This window comes from Nilaparvata lugens, chromosome 1, assembly GCF_014356525.2.
Source record: "Nilaparvata lugens isolate BPH chromosome 1, ASM1435652v1, whole genome shotgun sequence".
Taxonomy (NCBI): domain Eukaryota; kingdom Metazoa; phylum Arthropoda; class Insecta; order Hemiptera; family Delphacidae; genus Nilaparvata; species Nilaparvata lugens.
In genome coordinates this window covers 80,903,612-80,924,379 of record NC_052504.1, presented here as the reverse complement: position 1 = coordinate 80,924,379, position 20,768 = coordinate 80,903,612, and the positions used below count along the sequence as shown (strand labels likewise).

The 20,768-nt window shown below is 34.6% G+C and overlaps 1 protein-coding gene across 6 annotated transcripts in view; it reads left to right on the top strand.

Moving 5' to 3' along the window:
• The window catches only part of LOC111055552 (F-box/LRR-repeat protein 12), a 30,859-nt gene extending 10,723 nt beyond the window's left edge, over positions 1-20,136 (top strand). For 2 of the 6 annotated variants that reach the window (XM_039444707.1, XM_039444718.1), the window contains exons 3-11: positions 4,704-4,903; positions 7,045-7,201; positions 7,958-8,075; positions 10,143-10,303; positions 12,481-12,586; positions 13,562-13,728; positions 15,189-15,391; positions 15,544-15,747; positions 18,380-20,136. In XM_039444707.1, coding sequence (XP_039300641.1) covers positions 4,704-4,903; positions 7,045-7,201; positions 7,958-8,075; positions 10,143-10,303; positions 12,481-12,586; positions 13,562-13,728; positions 15,189-15,391; positions 15,544-15,747; positions 18,380-18,515 — 1,452 coding nt within the window. In that variant the 3' untranslated portion in view covers positions 18,516-20,136. Of the gene's footprint in view, positions 1-1,898; positions 1,983-4,703; positions 4,904-7,044; positions 7,202-7,957; positions 8,076-10,142; positions 10,304-12,480; positions 12,587-13,561; positions 13,729-15,188; positions 15,392-15,543; positions 15,748-18,379 lie in introns of all 6 variants that reach the window. The other 4 variants (XM_039444735.1, XM_039444727.1, XM_039444713.1 and 1 more) reach the window with 3 other exon arrangements.
• The last annotated feature ends 632 nt before the right edge of the window (positions 20,137-20,768 follow it).

Genomic DNA, 20,768 nt, shown 5'->3' with positions numbered 1-20,768 from the left:
GTTTTATCTTAAAGATGATCTTAATTGAATTTTCAGTTTGAGAAAATAAAACAGCAGTGGATTCTTTTGTAGCAGATAATCTTCATCCCACCAGACCACTCTACTCGTGATTGTTATACTGTATATCTTTTCAGATGAAAATGGAAAAATTAACTAACTTGAATCGAGGCAAACGAACACAAATGCAGAAAATGATTGCTTTTCCACCGTGCAATGTTAGTCTTCCTCTTCTCCACTTTTTATTATTTTCCTTATTGTGGACAATTATCAAACTCCATGGGAAGGGTCCTCAATTTAGATAGCGCTCTTTGTATAGTGTAGGGGGACATTGGAGTAGAAAAGAAGCAGAATGAAAAGAACATGAGAAAAATAAGAGAGAATTAGGATGAAGGGTAGGGAGAGGAAGAGGGTGAAGTAGCAACAGCATTCACAGCGAATTTTCTTCAAAGTACAAACAAATGTTTGCAAACATCCAAGTTTGCTGCTTGCCGGCTGCTTTTCATTTGGATCCTTCTTCCTCTTTCCTCTTTTGCTCCCGCCACTTTCTTCTTCCTTCTCCGTTGCACTCAAAATCGTTCTTGAATCTCACTTGTTTTGAACAAGTTGCTCCATTTCACGACTTTGTGAAGTTTCCTGTCCGTTCCTGTCCAATTCATACACCCAACTTTAAGTTTACTTTAGAAAGATCAACTCCAACTTATCAAATTGGACCTACTACATAAATTGTACTGCACGGTTTCATAATTAATGAATTGAGTCAATTATGCTGAAAGTATAGATGCAGATACAAGGGAAATGTATGTTTAATTTTCTACAAAGTTAAGCATTTTCTTTCGAAAGAATTATATGAATAACATTCCGAAAAATGATCAAATGAACTCTGTCATCATAGAACTGTGATGCTTATGTCACCCGATTAATTTATGTCTCTTAAACACAAAAAAATTCAAGTTTCGAATTAAATTCTTCGATATTCATCAGACATGCAACCATCCTTCCAAACATTGTATTATATGGCAATCTTCAATTATAATTTTGATATAATTTTTACCTGATATATGATTTCTATAGGTCAAATAATAAGTAATTAATCAGGTTAAACCTCTCTATCGCAACGATTGTGAGGTATAAAACTATTTAGAAAGGCTTCATTCTCTTTAGCCTCCTGGTTAGCTATTCATTCTATAGTTGTTAGCTTGAATCAGGGTTGATATGATGGAATTATTAAGAGTATTAGAAAATTGACCATGATTTATAAGTGATTGAAGAATTATGAAGGTGATGACAATTGATGACAATAACTCGTGAACAAGGGAATATACAAGATTATCAAGAGAAGATACAAGATAAAATACAAGTTAATGACAGATATTGCATTCAAGTTTAAAATTATATTTTCCGTTGATGAACGACATGATGTCTACGACGAGTCGTAGATGAACACTTGTCAGGGATGATGGAATACGAATAAACCGCCTGTTTCGAGTGAAGTTCAAACAGTCAGAAAACACAACAGAAAGTTAAAAGTAGAAGTTGTTGGCCAACATACAAACAATCAAGCAGTCTCAATATTCAGATTATCAAGTTGATGGAAACTTTTATTTTATTTCATTATAATTAAGAAAATTTCCCTATAAAATAATGCGTGATGTAGCGAGCATGATATCATACGGGATGTGGTAACGTTTAAACCACAGAAATAAATAGAGGTATGCATAATGAAATTTCATACACCAGAGGTTAGGCCTACTATTATTCTAACCAGAGTTGTTATATTCTGGATGCGAACCCATCAGTTGATTGTGGTATGGATGGTAATGTAAAAGGCTCATCTAATTATACATAATGTATTGTATAATTAGATGAGAAAACTTCATATCAGTATGCGTGAATGTTAGGTATGGGGCCAAATCGCTCTAGAATCTTCACAGCTGTATGTGGACGATGGCACTGGACAGAAGAGGAGTCCTTTTGCAGGAACGGTTAGCATTTGATACTCTCTTTTTATTAATCTTATCTTTCTATTTTTATTTTCGTTCCAATTATTATCATTCAATAATCTCTATTTTCTTCTTCCATGCATTTTTCAGAGTTCAACGAAGTGCTTGCTATTCTTTTAGAGTTCAACATAGTGTTGGCCCTGGCTATTCAGAACTGTTATATTTATACGATAGAGTATTATTAATTTGGAAAAAATGTATATTAGAAGGTAGACGAAAAGGTACTATATTCGAAAAAGTATTGACAATAACCAAGCTTGAGTAAATCTCTATAGCATTAATTATTATCAAACGAAAATCCCAATTAAATGCTGTAAATCACCCCGAAGACTTCTGCTACTGCAAATATTGACAACAGGGTAAACAGCTAGATGGAAATTCGATGTGCGCTACTATACAATACTACCATAGCTGTTTACCATGTTGTCAATATTTGCAGTAGCAGAAGTCTTCGGGGTGATTTACAGCATGTAATTGGGATTTTCGTTTAATAATAATTATTCATTAATTAGCATTTTAACAAATGCAACTTCCAATTCATTTCCATCTCTATAGTTTTCTAGATTACTACTGAATGTGATGAATTCATCAATATTGCATTTTTTAACTGGTCAATTATTGCTCTATCTCACCAACTCCTGCTCAAAATTCAGAAAATTGTTCCCTGCTACTGGTTTAATATCTTGATAGCATTTTTATGATACCACAGAGGGCGAAATAGGTGAGTGAGTGCTTGAAATATGCAAATCAATATTGGAACTTTACTATCATGCAGCAGCTATATCTTGAAGCTTTTACTGTCAAGCTATAGGAGTAGTGTGTATGTTCAACCTAGTTGATGTCCAATTTCCATTGCTCTCAGTTGTAAAACTTAATTATTCCAGTCTACCACGGGGTGCAAGTAGCTTTTTATTGCTCTTATATAATTGACTTGAAGCATTCCTTGCTTGTAAGTTTAATTATCTATTGTGTCCATAGTGTGTACAGACTGATAAAGATAGATCTATAGCGAGAGAGAGAGAGAGAGAGATATTTATAGCGAGAGAGAAAGATAGATGGATAGAGAAAGAAAGAAAGAGAGAGAATTAGTGAGAGGGTTGTTATCTGAACCGAAATCGAAGGAAGGCCGTAAACTGAACATTTTATAGTGAAATGACCAATCACAGCGAAGCTTCATTTTTCATGGTAAACTGTGTTCAAACAATGCCACCCTGCTCTAGATAGTGAACCTGGCAGATAATTAGACATGACATTGAAGAAATTGAAGAGGGACTCTGCCAAAAATGAGTGCAATAAGACTCCAAAAAATACTTATTACCCTACTGTATAATAAATATTGTCAAATTACTATTTCAGTAATACTTTCAGAGTTGCACATGCTTACTAATATTATTTTTCCTTTCATGCCGTTATTAATCCAGGGACAGACTTGTTATATGCCAGCAACCATTAGGAATCTAGAGATGGACTGATCGATAGACTCATTTGGATGAATTTAAATTAACTTCCATTGTCATTGAAATTCCCGTATAATTAATAGCATTCTTCAGCAAGCAAGGGCTCGCCACTTACTACGTTCTTGGAATTACATAAATATTCATATTTTGTCTTTGATTTGTCTTTTTTTCTCATTTAATTTTGTTTTTCATTCGTTTTTTAAGCTATCTATGTATTTACTCGTTTATTCTTTTCAGTTGATCTACTTTTTCAAGTTTTTGTTTTTCTTTTTATTTATTTATTTAATACTCTCACCAGCGGGCAAGATGTTTTTTCTTTTGCTGGTGGCGCCTAAAAAAATCTACTTTTATCTTAGGTTCTCATGATTAGTCAAGTTCTGTTCTATGTTATTTCTTAGTTCAAGATATTGTGTTTTTGTTAGACTTGTCCATTTCAATTTTTTGTAATGTATGAATTTTTTGGCAAATAAATTTCAAATTTCAAATTTATTATTTCGAATAATTATATAGTATGTTATATTGTATGTTGGATTTGTCAAATCAAACATAAATAAATCAAACATTTTATTCATTAAATTTAGTTTGTTTTGTAGAATAAGTAGCATACAAAAATAACATACTGTGTGTTCTGTATCTTTGTCTTGTGTTCTGTATCGATCCACCTTGGAATCACTAGAAATGTACTTTGCAATACAGTAATATTTTTTCCTTCATATGAATGAAGATTGAAGATACAAAACAAAATCCTTGTATGATGTACATATTCCTGTGAATATATCAAGAACGATTGATTCATATTTAACGGTAATCAGAAAAAATATTGCACAGGAAAGACGGATTATGATTATTACAGCAAAATAATCACAAAGAAAAATATGGTACGTATTCTTATAACTCAAGAAATGCCCAAGTTTTAGTGGGAAATTAAACTTCCTGAATGAATATTTTCCTGCTTTATCGACGTTATTCTGTAACAAAGTTGTTTTATGTGTTATCCAAATTTGGGAGAGGAATAGCACAAGGTTACCATATTTTTCCTCTCTCTATCATTCTGATAATGTACTTATTGTATAAATGAACGAATGAATTAATATTTGTTTGTAGAATAAGAGTGGAATCAAATGTTAAGTTGAAATAAAAAATATTCGCCTGTCATTTTCAACTGAGATTTTTCGTGTATGATTGTATGTAATCATGTATGATTCTATGATATCTAATATGATTGGTGGAATGGATTGTGTTGTAGACAATAGAAAAGCTGCCAGACAAAGTGTTGCTGGCGATCTTCAGCTACCTGAGCCACCGCGAGATCTGCCAGATGGCGCGCGTCTGCAAGAAGTGGCGTATGATCGCCTACGACACGCGCCTCTGGAAGTGCGTCAGTCTGCGCCCAGAAATATCCGGCCTGCATGTCGGGTCGCTCGAGTCCCTATTGGCTCTCATCAGGTGGGTAGCCACTAAGTATTTAATCAATACAAGTGGATGATTTATTCCAGTCCAAAACATCCAACTGCACTGGAATTCTTCCAACTATAAGATATTTGAGATTTAAAATAATATTGATGTTGATAATGATAATTCGAATGATATTTTTCCCCATTTTCCAAGCTACTCATTCCTCACTGTTTACTGATCGCAGAACAGCTGATTCTCAAGCCCGGTCCAGACGCTCAAGTTTAGCTTCAGTCTTTTGCTCAAGCAAAAGTCGGAGCACGTAAGTCGTTGCGTCTGGACGGTAAAACGGATGGGTCTTCAAGCTTAAGTCGTCAAACTTAAAATGTATATCGGCCGGGAATCTTTTTCCATCAAACCGTCCGTCTTTTGCATATCCACCAAAACCTAAATCGCATTAAAATGGAGATAGAGAAATTGTGATTTCAGATTCGGATTCAGCGCCCTCAAATTAATAAAATGCCTCGCGAGTATTTGAAAATAAGCAAGTTTTTTTTATCGATTTTATATAACGCTTTTTTCATTCTTGATTCTCATGATACTCTCAGAATTGATGTTGATATTATGATTTTAGCTGTATCGACAATAATAATTATTAATATTAAAAATAATTATCAGCATTAGAATGCTAATAATTTGTTTTAAACAACTATGCTAATATCATTAAAAGCTTACCGAGTTGAAAGCAGAAAAAGTCGGGAGAAAAAATAATAAGCTACATCGAGTTATCAATATTGCATGCCTCATTGATTGCAATTAATAGTCCACACGACAGCTGATTTTTTACCAAATTACAATGGGATATTAATTGCATGCAAGTAATAATCCACTCGACAGCTGATTTATGATGTCTATAGTCTGATTTTTACGGTAATATTGGCGTTCGAAAGAGACTTCTTTTCCTTTTGTATTATCCTTAAAATGCGAAATTTCAAAAAACCTTGTATATACGTCGACGCGCAATTTAAAGAGGAACATAACATACCTGTCAAATTTCATGAAAATCTATTGCTGCGTTTCACCGTAAATGAGGAACATATAAACAAAATTATAAACATATTTTCAGATCCACCTTCAATTCTCGAAGCAATGCAACGTGAGAGAATTTGTGTCTTTTTAACAACCAGTCCCTACTCCAACGTGAACGATGAACTCTACCTTTCTTCCTATTTTTTACACACAAAACAAAAGTGGCCAAGAGTACTAGCTCTTCCATAGTTGATGACTAACTGAGCTTGTGAGCACAAAAATAGGAAAACGGACGACATAAGACGTGTGGACGCAATTTTACATCCGTCTTTTGCTTGAGCAAAAGACTGATGGTAAACTTGGGCGTCTGGACCCGGCTTCACACTCGGGTTCAATCCCAAAATGATGACAATAAAGACACCACGATATTATCAGTTAAAATACCCACCATGAGTTCGAACACCTAGGCCCAGTTACACAAAGGTCTATTAAATTTTAATGGTTATAAGATGTAGGTTGAATACCACGAGAGCCAATTGGAGAAGCGGAAGTCGTCTTTAATTAGAACTTAATCACAATTGAAACTTGACAGACTTTTCTGAAAAAGGTCCAAAGTTTAATATGTGTCATATATTTCAAGAAGCACAACGACTTGTTGCTGTCAACTTGAGGAAATCCTTGTTCCACAATATTTTTGGTTCCCAATCAGTGTGGGAAACTCGGAAGTTGTCAAGAAAATGTACCCGATATACAAGTCCATGCCGAGTACACTTTCTGGACAAAAAAATAAAACTTCGCAACAAATTATTTGTGAACAGCAACTTGATTTCAAAATCTTGTTGACAACTTAGACTTTAACGCAGCTTCACAGTCTCTTATTCAGACGGTAATGTCAATTTTTTCAATTTCATTCTTTCACTACAAGACTACAAGACAACATTAACTAGTGTTTCAATGATCATGAAATAAGCATTGTATTAATTCGAATCATATAAGAAGTATTGATTTAAAACGTATAAGAATCGTATTGATAAGAATCGTTACCTAAGTATCAATTTTATCGTATAAGAAGGTATGAGAGCACTGATACATTCATTGAAGTAATGGGTAGCACTATGCCACTATTAGAAATAGTAAAATACTGAGTAAACCTTTGCATGTTGCAGTATTCGTTTCGGTCCGTCACTGCGCTATATCGAGCTGCCAATCGAGCTGATCACTCACACAGTGCTGCATGAGCTGGCCAACAAGTGTCCCAACCTCACACACATGCTGCTCGACTTCAGCACAGCCATGCAACTCCACGACTTCAGCGAAATGCAGGTCATGCAGCATGCAACAACATAATCTATCTAGAAACTAAAGCCCGGTTGCACAAAAGCCGGTTAAATTTTAATCGTGATTAATTTCACGAGAACAAATCAGAGAAGGCTTTTTCGAAAAGAAGGCTCTTTGATTTGTTCTTCAAAGGGCTTTTGTACAACCAGCACTTTATGTTTTTCCGTGATGTAAGTTAGGAAAGATGGAATCTAAAGGCAGTGATGTGCCTCAGAACTGAGAGTTCTAATTTGTCCAGTGTATGAACATAACCTTAAAAGTTTTGGCCAATTAATTTTGAAAGGTGAAAGGAGATGTTAGCGAGGTTGAGTTTTGGCTTTTAAATGGTGGTAATATGTTTATATTATTTGAAATGTAATGATGATTCAATATAATACCCACAAATAATGGAAAGTTGTAATACTCGCAAGGAATCAAAGTGTCTCCATCAACTTCCAAGTAACTAGTGAGTATTCATTGCATGAAACAATTTACTTTCTTGGCAAAGAATACTTACAACTGCTTTTCGAGGAAACCATTGCTTGGTTTTATACTTTTGCTTACAGAGCACTTCAACTGCAACTTACTGATCTCATTGTGATGAACTATTATTCTATTGGAGTAGAAAATCTAGAGATGATGTATTGCATCTGTGATATTACGAAGTCTTCTTTCGATTGTAATAAACCTGAAAATGGAAATTTCCATAATAAGTCTTAATCCTAAAACATGTTATTCAATTTGTTTATCTTCTTCTTTTAGGCGTTTCCGACCAAGCTTCGCTACATGTGTATCTGTTTGTCTGAGGTCATCTTCATGGAGGGTTTCATGAGAAAAATCTACAATTTCATCAATGGTCTCGAAGCTCTGCATCTTATTGGTCAGTTCTATTTCTAACACTCATCAGTTGTATCTTATTAATACTGTACGTATATAACTAACCTATCAAGTTGAAGGAAAATAATTCCAAGCATTGATAAATAACAACAAACGAATATTATAATTCAATTTTCTTTAAATTACTTTAAATTCGCATATTATAATTCAATCTTTTTCTACGCTAAAACCTATTGTATTTTTAATGATTATTTTTATTTTTGAAAATATTTCTTTTATTTGGTAATTAATACATTATTCATTAAATTTTATAATTATTATGCTGTCATAATTGTTTAAAGAAGTAATCATAGACCAATCATGTAAGCATGGACCTTAGCATAGTCAATGAAAGTCATCATAGTGGGCACGAGCCAAGAGAGTTCATTGAATGTGATGTTTGAATTTGAAGAATCACAACCAATCTACAAAATTACGAGAGTGATTGGAAACACGCCCATACACACACCTCCCCCCGCTTCCACTGATTTGTCGATGTTTCGTAATTACTACGCCTTTCTTCTGATTGATCGTCTGTTGAAATTGTCTCTCCCCTCTCAAATCTGCTAGTGTATGACAAAAGTCGTAGACTGAAAATTGAGCAAATTGGAATCAAAGTTTATGATTGTTCAATGGTCGAAAATGTTTTTCAATTCTAATCATACGCAGTATGATTCAAGAATTGCAGAGGATTTTGGAGAATATGAATACTGAATCGTTTATATTAACGTCCTTACGGACGCTAATAAGGTGCGTAAATTACTAAACTTAATTGAAATTGGAATTTATGTTTTTCATTTTATGAACTCATTCCCTTTTCCTTTTTCCTTCTCCTCATCCTCATCCTCCTCTTCTGTCTCTTCCCCTTCACCTCTCTTTTTACTTTTACTCCTCTTCCTTCTACTTCCACTCATCCTCCCTATTCCATTCTCTCACTTCTCTTTCTTCTTCTTCTCCTCCTCTTCCTCCATTCTGGACCTACACCTTTCCCACTTTTTCTTTCTATCGTATTCTGCTTTCACTTTACTTCGGTCCCTTTTCCTTCCACTCATTTTCACTCCACTCTCCTCCTCCTTCCCTTTCACTAATCCTTTCCACTTCTTTTTCCATCCTCCTCTCTCCGACTCCCTCTCCTCCTTCACCATCCTCGTCCTTTTCTACTGTATGTATTACTTGTCTCCCACAACATTCTTTCCTCCACTTCATCCTCCTCCCCTTCCTCTCTGGCTCCCGTTCCTTCAACCAACTTGCGTCCTCCTTGACACCTATCAATTATTGTAGGAGTTCTTTCATTTGACCATGACATTTACTAGATATCAAAATACAGGATTATCATAAAAGAATGGTTCGGTTTCGAACATGGTTTAGAGAACAACCAAATTACTACAGTTGATTTTGTTTATTTACCTAATTTGTCGTCTCAAATAGTTTTTGTACATAATTAATAAATTTCAATAATTAGCCCTTCATCGATCGACAAAAGTCCAAACGATAATCAATTTTTCTCCAAACATTCGTTAACATTTCGATTATGGTTGTCATTGCTTCCTGTTTTTAAAGTGGTTCAGTTCGCGATTTTTTGTGAATAAACAATGTTTTTGATGTGAACCCACAAGAAAGAATCGACCTGAACCACTTAAAAAACAGGATTAATGAAGCTATGTCAACGATAACCAAATGAATTTTAGCGAATGTTTGGAGAGAAATTGATTATTCTATGGACATTTATCAAGCGACTAAGTGCTCACTTATTGAAATTTATTAATTATGTAAAGAAACTGTTTGAAACGACAAATTAGATGAATAAACAATATTAACTGTAAGTAATTTGGTTTTTCTTAAAACCATGTTCGAAACCGTATCATTATTTTATGATAACCCTGCATTACTCATGATATTTATCATATGTATTCATAATTTAAATAGAAACAAAAATAAAAATCTTAGTACCCTTCTTTGAATTATTTATCACAACATGTTTCAACATTGATGCCATTTTCAATAGGGTACTGAGATTTTTATTTTCATTTCTATTTATATTATTCATCATAGTATTGTTGTCTGAATGCAGGTACCTACGAGAAAGTGGAGGAGGAGGAGGAAGAGATCTACGAGGTGATCAACGTGCATAAGCTGAAGTCGGCCACGCCCAACCTACGCGTCATCAACCTCTACGGCATCAACTTCATCGATGACAGCCACATCGACGCCTTCAGCTCAAACTGCATACAAGTGCGTCAACTCCTCTCAATTATTCCATGAAATCATACATTATTCAACAGGAGGGTCTGAGTTCGTCAAGTTATCAGATCAACAAGAGTAGTACTTATTTTGACAATTCCTTTATATACCGCACTACAACAAAATGGCAAGTTGAACAGTTCGTCAAGTTTCACGACATCAATTTTTCATTGCAGGCTGATACACAGTCAGCTTCAACGTTAGTGATTGGTGAGAATTGATCAAGGAGAAGTTAGTAAGAGATTATGTAACTAGGGTTACAGGTTACGAATTAGGTTCTTGCTTTCAAATGACACTATGCTGATATTATACAAAATTTTTTGATTATTTCAGTATTGAATATATATGATACTGTATCCACTGGTATTTCTGAAAGCAACAGGAACTTGATGAACTGAAAACTTGACGTATAGAGTTACCTACCCGGGCTGATTCTTATTCAACAAAGATATTGATGAAGTGAATGTTACCATCTTCAACTTCTACGTTTTATGTTTGATATGACGCTCATATATGAAACCTAAATCTTTCCCTTGGACAGTTTCATTGAATCATAGAACTGCAAAACTCGTAATATCATCCGAAATAAATTTTCTTTGGGGGAGGAATTAAATAGGATTAATGGAGAATATTTCTATGGCAGTGAGAGAAATTAAGATGAAATTTCTATTTATTCTGTGGAGGAGGAATGGAAACTATTGGATTATACTCCATGGGATTAGGCCGGATGAAAGTGAAAAATGAATGACTTTGCAGTATATGTGGGTTTCAAAGCAACGTGATTTCGGAAGCGCATAGGTGACAGTGGTGCGACCAAACAAGCTATAACAATAAATGTCTTGTTATATCAAAATGAGTGATCATAGTACATAGCAAAACTTGATATTTACACTGGGTGATGTTTTTGAGACGAGGTAGGCTAATATCACACCCACTCTTGTGAAAGATTCAAGTGATGAATATAATGTTTATTTGAATAAATGAGAAATAGAATCATGGAGATACATTACAAAATAATTTTGTTCACTCCAACAAATTCATCTCCACTAATTCATTTGTCATCAAAGAGGCTTATAATTTTGTTTTCTCCATCTTAACATGAAGAAATAATATATCTCATAATAGCTAGCGTTCCATTATGTCTCTGATCTGAGTTTTCTAAAATTCCATTTATCAACAGAGTCATAGATCATTATATTCAAAATGATCGAGAGAGGACAACAGGTAGAGCCCAAAACTGTCTCTCTCCTGAATTTCGACGTGTCAAAATGAAGTGTGATTTTCGAAATAATTAAGGTGTCTCTTCTGGAGAATCTTCATTAAGTTACACGAATTCCTCCATTAATATATGATTACTGCCTCCATTTGTCTCATCCAGAACCTTCTATGAGGAAGAGAAATTATCCTATATTAAAAAGAGCCTCATTCGTGATGCTACTATAACATCTTCGTCCGATTCTTGCAACTCAAAGATATGTTAGATCATAACTCATCGTGAGGTCAAGCTCTTTGCTGGGCTAAATCATGACAGAAAAAGTTGGCTTCTGGGCTTTATGTATGCTGGACTACCTATATTCTATTCACCCTAGTAAATAATAGTGTATTCTCACATGCTTGAATAGATTACGTATTGTAGGGGAGTTTATGTGCTGGTGTAGTCAATAATAGATCGATAATTGACCTGATTAGCTTTGAAAGCTTCGATGGTCAGTTCGCCATGCTCGTCTCGCCCCTGTGCGTGTGTATGGTCCATGTTTAATTATTCAGTTACTATAATGTAACCACCACTAAGTGCAAAGTTAGGTCAGGTGAGGTTTGAGATCACAAAAGCTAATAGCCACAGTGTGTACCTGTGTTTATGGCAAATTATGTCATACATGCTCGCATTTAGCTACTAATACTACATTGTACACTCGCCTCAGCCACCATGTTCGAATCAATAATGAATAATCTTCAATTATGAATTGAGTCAAAAATTAAGCCTGGGACTAATCAAGTCTTGTTGAAAGCGGGTCAACTCTAATGGAATCATAAGCCTAGGCTCAGAGGTAACTCATTTTGATTTTAATTCCCTGCAAACTCTTGTAATTTTAAAATTAGATTATGCATTGTTATGGATTTCTATTGCATCACATTGTTAGATTTACTTGATTCATCAATTGTTACAGCTGGAATGTTTGGCAGTAAACTACTGCAATAAAGTGACTGGATCGACAATGAAAACACTATTTCAGAGGAGTAGACGACTCAAGTGCCTACTCATGAATCAGACCAGTGAGTATGTATCTTATATAAGCTGTAGGATGTCGTCTAAACTTATCATTCTGTATATATTGAGGATTTTCTTATTTTTTTTTAGAAAAAAATTAATAGAATCTTATGAATCTCCAGATAGCTAGCCTCAATCTTCTCAATTAAGGGCGCCAATTTTTGGGAGAGTATATAAAATCACGTATTACATAATTTTATGTAAGCCCATAGTATGATTCTTCAGAAATATTTGAGCAGCTTAAATCTAGCCGATGATGGAAAATAAATATCTCTTCATTTTTCAATTTCTCATTGATACATCTCGGATCTGGCTGACTGTGAGAAAACATAATGAAAAATGAATGTAATTCCTTAATTTCTAGTCAATTTTTTTGATAGTCTATTTTCCCATGATGCGCTCCTGGAGCCGGTGAATTGAGAACGAATTATAATCAATTCATTTTCCATGAGTAGTTGATTCGTTATAACAGATAAGAACTCGTGAAATCAAAGAAAGTTAACAAACTATCTCATGTATAGTTGTATCATCAATTCCTGTACACATAAAGTATTTTACTTCCTGTACACATCAAGATAATAGAAAACTCAAGAAAATTTAAATGCGCCGTTAAAAACTGAATCAAAACAACCGGAAGACATATTAATATAGAAAACATAATTTCGAATAATATGTGAGCTCACTTACCACTTAATGTATTTGCACCCCCACTCTAAATTTAATGTATTTCTACTAGTACCTCTAGTAAATCGGTTTCCCATAGTTGAGTAGGTTAATTTTTAGAAAAAAATGCAATTTATTTATATCAATAGTAAATTTCATACATTGTATTTTTGAATATTATATACATTTTATTGATTAGATTGCTTGTTTGTGTATTAATGGAAATAAAATTTATTATTATTAATTGATCATTGTTGTATCAAATAATGTGGAACATCATATTTGTATCAACAAATATATTATGTATCATGTATCAGATTTGCAGAGCGAGTACGTAATGCAGGTGGAGTGGGAGAAGACATGCCTGCAGGAGTTGGACATCACAGCGACCGACCTCAGCACAGAGTGCCTCATCGACATGCTCACGCGCATTCCCGCGCTCAGATTCCTCATGGCCGGACAGCTGAATGGATTCAATGACTCGGTGCGTTACACACTCAATACATTCAATACAATACATAGCTTGTAAAACGTGGCCTTTGTAATGAATTGAGTAAAATAGCTATAGTGGGGTCCACGTTATAATGGCAGTGGAAGAAGATAGGAGAACAGCGTTGCCGATTCTCTGCCTTCATTAATTATATTTCTACATTGTCAAAAACAGATTTGGCATCGTTGCTGAGCTAGAAAAGGATAGTACTACCTGCTTTGTCGAATGATAGACAAGGATAGCAACATCAAAGTTAATCAAATACTGTCATTATAACGTGGACCTCACTATAGTAAATAATGGCTGAACAATTTGGAAAAATCGCTATGAACTCAAGAGTTCATCTTTGCTTCAAAATAGACAAAAAAAAAACACGATAAATAATAGATTTCTCTGTTTAGTGGCAGTATCTGGTCTACAAAGAAGTAAGTAATTTGCATGAATATCCTTTAGTAAATGCAATATAGGCTGGTAGGTTGATTTCCAACCTTACAACGAGTCAACAATGTGATACTTAGCTTGAGTAGTCCTACATAAAAAATAGTGTATAGTGGTATTTAATGAACTCATGAGATGTTTAAGGCTGTTCGATACACTTTTTTATTATTTTAATTTGATAATATTTTTCAATATAATTGTTAAGATCATTATTATAGGAGAGAAAAAGTGGCAACTGAAGTTTTTAAGTGGTCTAATAAGCGAGTTATGGGTTGTTGAAGTGTTAACTTTCCAGATTCCGTTTTCTTCCCAGATCATGAACGGTTTTTACTATATTATTAGAACTTCTCTTAAAAATCCAAAAAATGTATCTTTCCAAACTAAAACATTTCATTTCCCATATCGTTCATAAATAAAAAAGTAACATTTTTTGTAAATTCGATAACTTGTTTATTCTAGCATTAATCGCGAAAAACCGCATATTAGAACAAAGCCAATGATATGCTGAATATTAAAAAAACTCCAATGGAAAATTCGAAACTGGTTATGATCTGGAAAGAAAACGGAGTCTAGCACTTGAACAAACCATAACTCGCTTATTAGACCACTTAAAAATTTCAGTTGCCCTTTTTCTCACTCATATAATGATCCATACAATATTAGATCCATCTTTTTATCTTGTTATAGATAGGTTGATATAGATAGATATAGTAAGTTGGAAATCAACCCAATAGCCTATATTGCACTGACTATAAGATATCTTTTTATATAGATATCTTTTTTTATTGAAAAAGATTATCCAATTTAAAAGGAAATAAAAAGGTGTAACGAACAGCCTTAAGACACGTAAAATGTTCTAACTTCAGATCTAACTCGTGCGTTAAAGTGATACCCTTATTATAATAAAAATAATAAGGGTATTCTAATATATTATTCTATAATAATTATTAGGGTATTCTATAATAATAAGTCTTTATTATAGAACGACTATTAATATATTTCAATCTTGTTGTCAGGTGTTGAAGGCGTGGATGGAGCACGGCAACCCAAGGTCGGTGGTGGCTCTGGACTTGGACATGTCGGACAACCTGAGCGACGAGGCGCTCTACAAGTTCCTCTTCAAGCACGGCCAACAGCTGCTCGGCCTCTCCCTGTCCGGCATGCCTCACATCACCGACCAGCTCTGGCAGTCCGTCCTGCCCATACTCACCAATGCCAAGTAGGCTCACTTCTTCTTCTTCTTCTTACTACTACTACTACTACTACTACTACTATTATTATTATTATTATTATTATTATTATTATTATTATTATTCCTCTTCTTCTTCTTTTACTTTTTCTTTAATGAAATAATGATTTGTGTGTTTCGAGGATCATAATAATGGGCACAAACGAGCGACTGGGCGTGAACATTCACGTGGATCAGCTGATGGACGGCATCGCCAACAACTGCCCCGCCCTGGAGCGACTCGAGCTGCGTTGGGACCCTGACAACCTGCGATTCTCCGACAAGAGTCAGAAGGCCATCGACGTCCTCCGCGTCAAACTCATGAAGCTCAAGTGTCTCGTTCTCAGGTCGGTTGGCTTCGATTTTGTCATAGAGAAAAGATAGCATAAGAAGATATGCCATGGTAAAGGTCGTTTTTGTTCCAAATATCAAGCCGATTTCGAAGTTGGCTTCGACTCTACCATAGAGAAAAGATAGCACAAGAAGATATCCCACGGTTTAAGTCGTTTTTTTTTCAAATGACAAGCCGATTTTTGTTAACTCAAGCCACTCACTGTCGACTACTGTCTATTGATACTGCTTTGGCCAAGTGTCAGTCAGTGTAAGAGCGGTATGAGAGACTACTAGCTTCGCATAGCTTCACGAAAAAGAACTACAAGGACTTTCGGCGTGAGCCTGGCCAATTTATGATTCTCTTTTAGAACTATACACTAGAGATTGGCCATGGCTTGAATCGACAATGAAATTTGGTACATGAACGCCCTATACTATGAGATATCCTCTTATGCTATCTTTTCTCCTTGATTCTGCTCCTCAAAAACTCAATGTTTCACACTTGAGCATTTCACGTTCATTATTGTGTTTCACATTTATTGAATGATCATAACCACCCTTATGAAATGTTATATATTAGGGAGAATAGCAACGTCGCTTACGCAACTGGTCAGCCTGCGTTGGAAGCAGTCAAGAGTCTAAAGAAATGGTTCAATTTGCTCTTGAGTATTATTGTTTTGACTAGGCATGCAATGTCAACTGATTTTGATACATTCTATTATTATAGTCCTGTCACCAGGTACGGGACCAGCTCACTACTTTTTTTCATGCAAATATTCTGGAGTATTGGACAGCTTAATACGAAAAGTTGACTTTCTAGCTTTTTACAAAGTGCCCCAAAAACCACGTATTTTAGGGTTCTTTTGCATGTTTCTGCAATTTTCGCCAAATCGAGCCATCGCACAGAAAAAAATCACTCTCACCTTCCTTTTCAGATAATCAAATTTGGAATAAGATGGAATAATTCGGAGCTATCTATCTTCATTGAGTGCTCCTTTGCTCAAGCAATTTTGTCCTGCAATTTCATTCATGAACCTCAGCCCACGTTCTCCCTGAGAAATAGCCGTTGTGAACTCAGCAAAGAACATTATAGTTGAATTATTAAGTTTCAAATTTAGTGAATCATCCACATAAATCATGAAAAGTAATGACGACAAAGCAATGTCCTATGAGTAGCAATGTAATGAGATTGCGCCTATCAGATAAGTAGTTGTCAATAAGGTCAAGGAAGATTCTCCTAAAACCATATATATCTAGAGTTTATCAAAAAGAGAATCATGAGGGATTTATCAAAAGCTTTCATTCATGAACATTTTATAATTATTTTAAATAATTGAATTCATAAATATAACGATGGGGAGGATCGAGGATGTTGATATATATAAGAATGATGAGGATGGAGACAATTTAAGAGAATGGTGAGGTTTTTCCAACGATAACGATATGATAATGAGATGTCATTCGGTAATGCTGAAGTAATATCAATCATGTAACCGGGTAGAGCTCGAATATGAATTATTCATTTCTAGAGAAGGATATTATATACATCATTATACGATGATATTTTTCATTCACTAATGGTGGAACTGGAGGAAAATTCTATGTATGCCAGAATGTTGATTGAAACATCCCTTATCTCTGGAAATCACACTAATCGTTGGAAAGAGCACAATTTATTCTATCCTGACATAGTTGATCTCCTAATTGAAGTAACAGTCCGATTCGTCGATGTCGTTAACAGTTTTCACTCTAATATTCCAACCAATTAGGAGTCAGCTTTTCTTGAATGCCACATTCGATTCATGCTGGTTTATTATTATCATACTGGCCAGCTAAGCTGTTCTTAGAATTTGAAAACGGAGGAGCAGCATCTCATTTTATAATAATGTTGAAAGAGCACTCTTTTAATGGGAAGGTTCTCATAATAATCATGGCTTTAAATATTTGCAATTATAATATTCATTCTCTACCAGTATTTACGTGCGCTTTTTCAAGTTAGTTTTGCATAGTTTTATGGATTTACTGTATCTAATTGCGTTGCTCCTGTAAAATAACAAGCAGTTTGAAACTTTAGTTACTATTTAGATGAATAGCTAAGTTTCAAAATAGAGAAAAGATTTTTTATATTCTTATTCTATGGTTTAACTGGAAATTCCCATTATGAAATGCTAATAATACTTCAAAAACTTTTAAGTTATAACCTTTAATCCTTCTTACTTCTTCTTCAAGATAAACACGTCAGCATCAGGTAATATGAAAAGGTTACATATCGAGCTTTACAGTCTTTGACAGGTCTTTCAGATTCACTACTTCTTCGTTTATTAGATTAGAAAAGATCTCCACAAAAACCAATGATTTTTGAAATGAAATTGAAAAATTCATGTTGTATTTGACCAAAGTTCTTGAAAGGTTTTCTAAATTCATTACTCCAAAACTCTAAGTTCATACAAAAACAAATGATTTTTGAAATTGAAATGGAATTAAAAATTCATGTTGTATTTGACCACAGTTCTTGAAAGGTTTTCTAAATTCATTACTCCTTCACTTATTGGTTTAGAATAGATCTATCCAAAAGCCAATGATTTTGAAGATACATTTCATGCCCAATATTTATTGAATTACAAAATTTATGTTGTTTGTTTGTAGTGATGGCCGCTACTACGAAATAGTGAAGGCGAACTTCGAACGAGCTGATCGCATGACCGTTGTGAGGACCATCACCAGTTGTCGGGTTTCCATCTATTATCTCCTTAGCAACTATGCTGATCTCATATTCAACTAATCATAATAGTTGAGAATCGAGAACTAAAGAGAAATCTGTATTATCTTGTATTTATGCAATGGAACGTCTTTCAATAAAGTGGAGATTACAGTACTTACAGGCTTCTAGTTCCAGAGATTTGAACAAATATTTGGAGGGAATTTTCAATACATTATTTCTATACAAAGAACTATTGTTTTAGATCAACTAAAGAGAAATCTTTATTATTTTGTATTTATGCAATGGAACGTCTTTCAATAAAGTGGAGATTACAGTACTTACAGGCTTCTAGTTCAAGAGATTTGAACAAATATTTGGAGGGAATTTTCAATACATTATTTCTATACAAAGAACTATTGTTACTGAAAAACAGTATTGGAAGGAATAACATGACAATAAATCTTAACATGAATTTCGAATAAAATCAACAATTCAAACCATATTAATAATGGAAGAATAACTAATAAGGAAATTATGGACAAAAAAATCAAGTACAAGAATGAACACTGATTAGATGTAATCAACATTCGAAATATATGATACTGGTTGCACAAAAGTCGGTTAAATTTCAATCGTAATTAATTTTACGAGAACCAATCATAAAACCTTTACTGAGCATAACCTAACGATTGAAATTTAACCGACTTTTGTGCAACCAGTACCATATTTCAAATGTTGACTACATCCAATAAAACCTTTACTGATTGGTTCTCGTGAATCACGATTAAAAATTAATTGGCTTTTGTGCAATCGGACCATAGAAGTCAAAGATGCTGCGGTCATTGCTCTTGTTACATGCGTCTCAACGGAAGTTGGGTTTCCTTCTACAGTCTTCTTATAAGTTGTATTCATCTTCTGTTTGGAGACCAACACTTCACTTGTTCCTCAAAGCTAATTTCCTCGTTTCAAAGCCAGGGGTGATTAGAGCAGTAACTCTTTAACCCAGAAACGGGGTCACTTAACTCTGTTGGCCAACTTAAACCTGTGTTGGTCCGAACACAAATAGATGCAGGTCACTGTGTAAGTGGTGGCCTGAGGCCTCGTCACTTGGACTCTCTTGGCTTTATCACGTCCCTGAGGGGGGCAACAGGTTAGAACATTGGCGATCCAGCATTGTGTCTCACAATCCCTAAATATATCCTCATATGTTTCTGGTTCTCTCTCTTTTTTCTTCTTTCCACTTCATCAGTAGATTATAGTACATAGTATAGTAATTGTACATTGAACTTATTGTTCTTTATTACATTCTTCAATGCAATTTTTTCTCTGATCTAAGTGTTCTTTGCATTTACTCTTTCTACGTTTAACTAGATCACCTCCTCTTACGTCTTTGCAGTCTTCGATTTTTTGATCAAATTTATAAATATCTTAACGTTCAATCCTGATTTTCGACTTATAATAATTAATGAGACAATATCAAATCACAATAAAGAAACTTCAATCAATAATTTAGACAGCTTAAAACACATAAACAGTAAAAATTCACCAGCAAACGCCTAGCAGGTAACTGCATCCCTCCATTTTAATAGATTTAAAAACATGACGGAGTCATATAATATTGTATGCGTGTCAGATTTGAAAACATGATGAAGTATATTAAATATATATCATATTGTATGCGTGTGAAATATATTGGATTTTTTCATATTGCTCCTTTATTCCACCCTTATAACTCCCATGATACGTTATCTCCTGGATACTTTTTCCAGAACTGAATAGTAGTACGAAAGCAAGCTTCAACTCAGATGAGTACCGCTCTGCGAGAATATAAATTTGACAAAGGGATGGTTGTTTATTGTAAATCAGACTCAAATTTCTAATATTGAATTAGCCTAGCGTAATTATTTTAATCCAAGCATTTTCAGTTCTCCTCTCATTTTCACTTCTCTATCTTTTCCTCGGATGATATTTTCAAAACTTTAATCAATCTCACACCATCAGTCCGTCTCATGGGCAATAATAGAACGTTACCAACCTTGCTTGATGAATATTGATGCACTTGGAGACTGGACCGACAGCGAAATTAAGTTGGCAGCGCCGAGTTGAATGCGAGCAGCGGCAGCAGCAGATCAAGTTGTCATCCAATAAGCTGCCTATTAATATTCAAGTCCGTTTCAAGTCCCCGAAGTCCGCCAATTCCCAAGACAAATGAACGGCCTTAAATGACACGCTCAGCCACTTTGCAACTTGTATTAGCAGGCTACTGCTTTCAACAATGCATCACCATCTACAACTTTCTGAGCTAAACTTTTCAATGCTTGTCTTGAATAATTT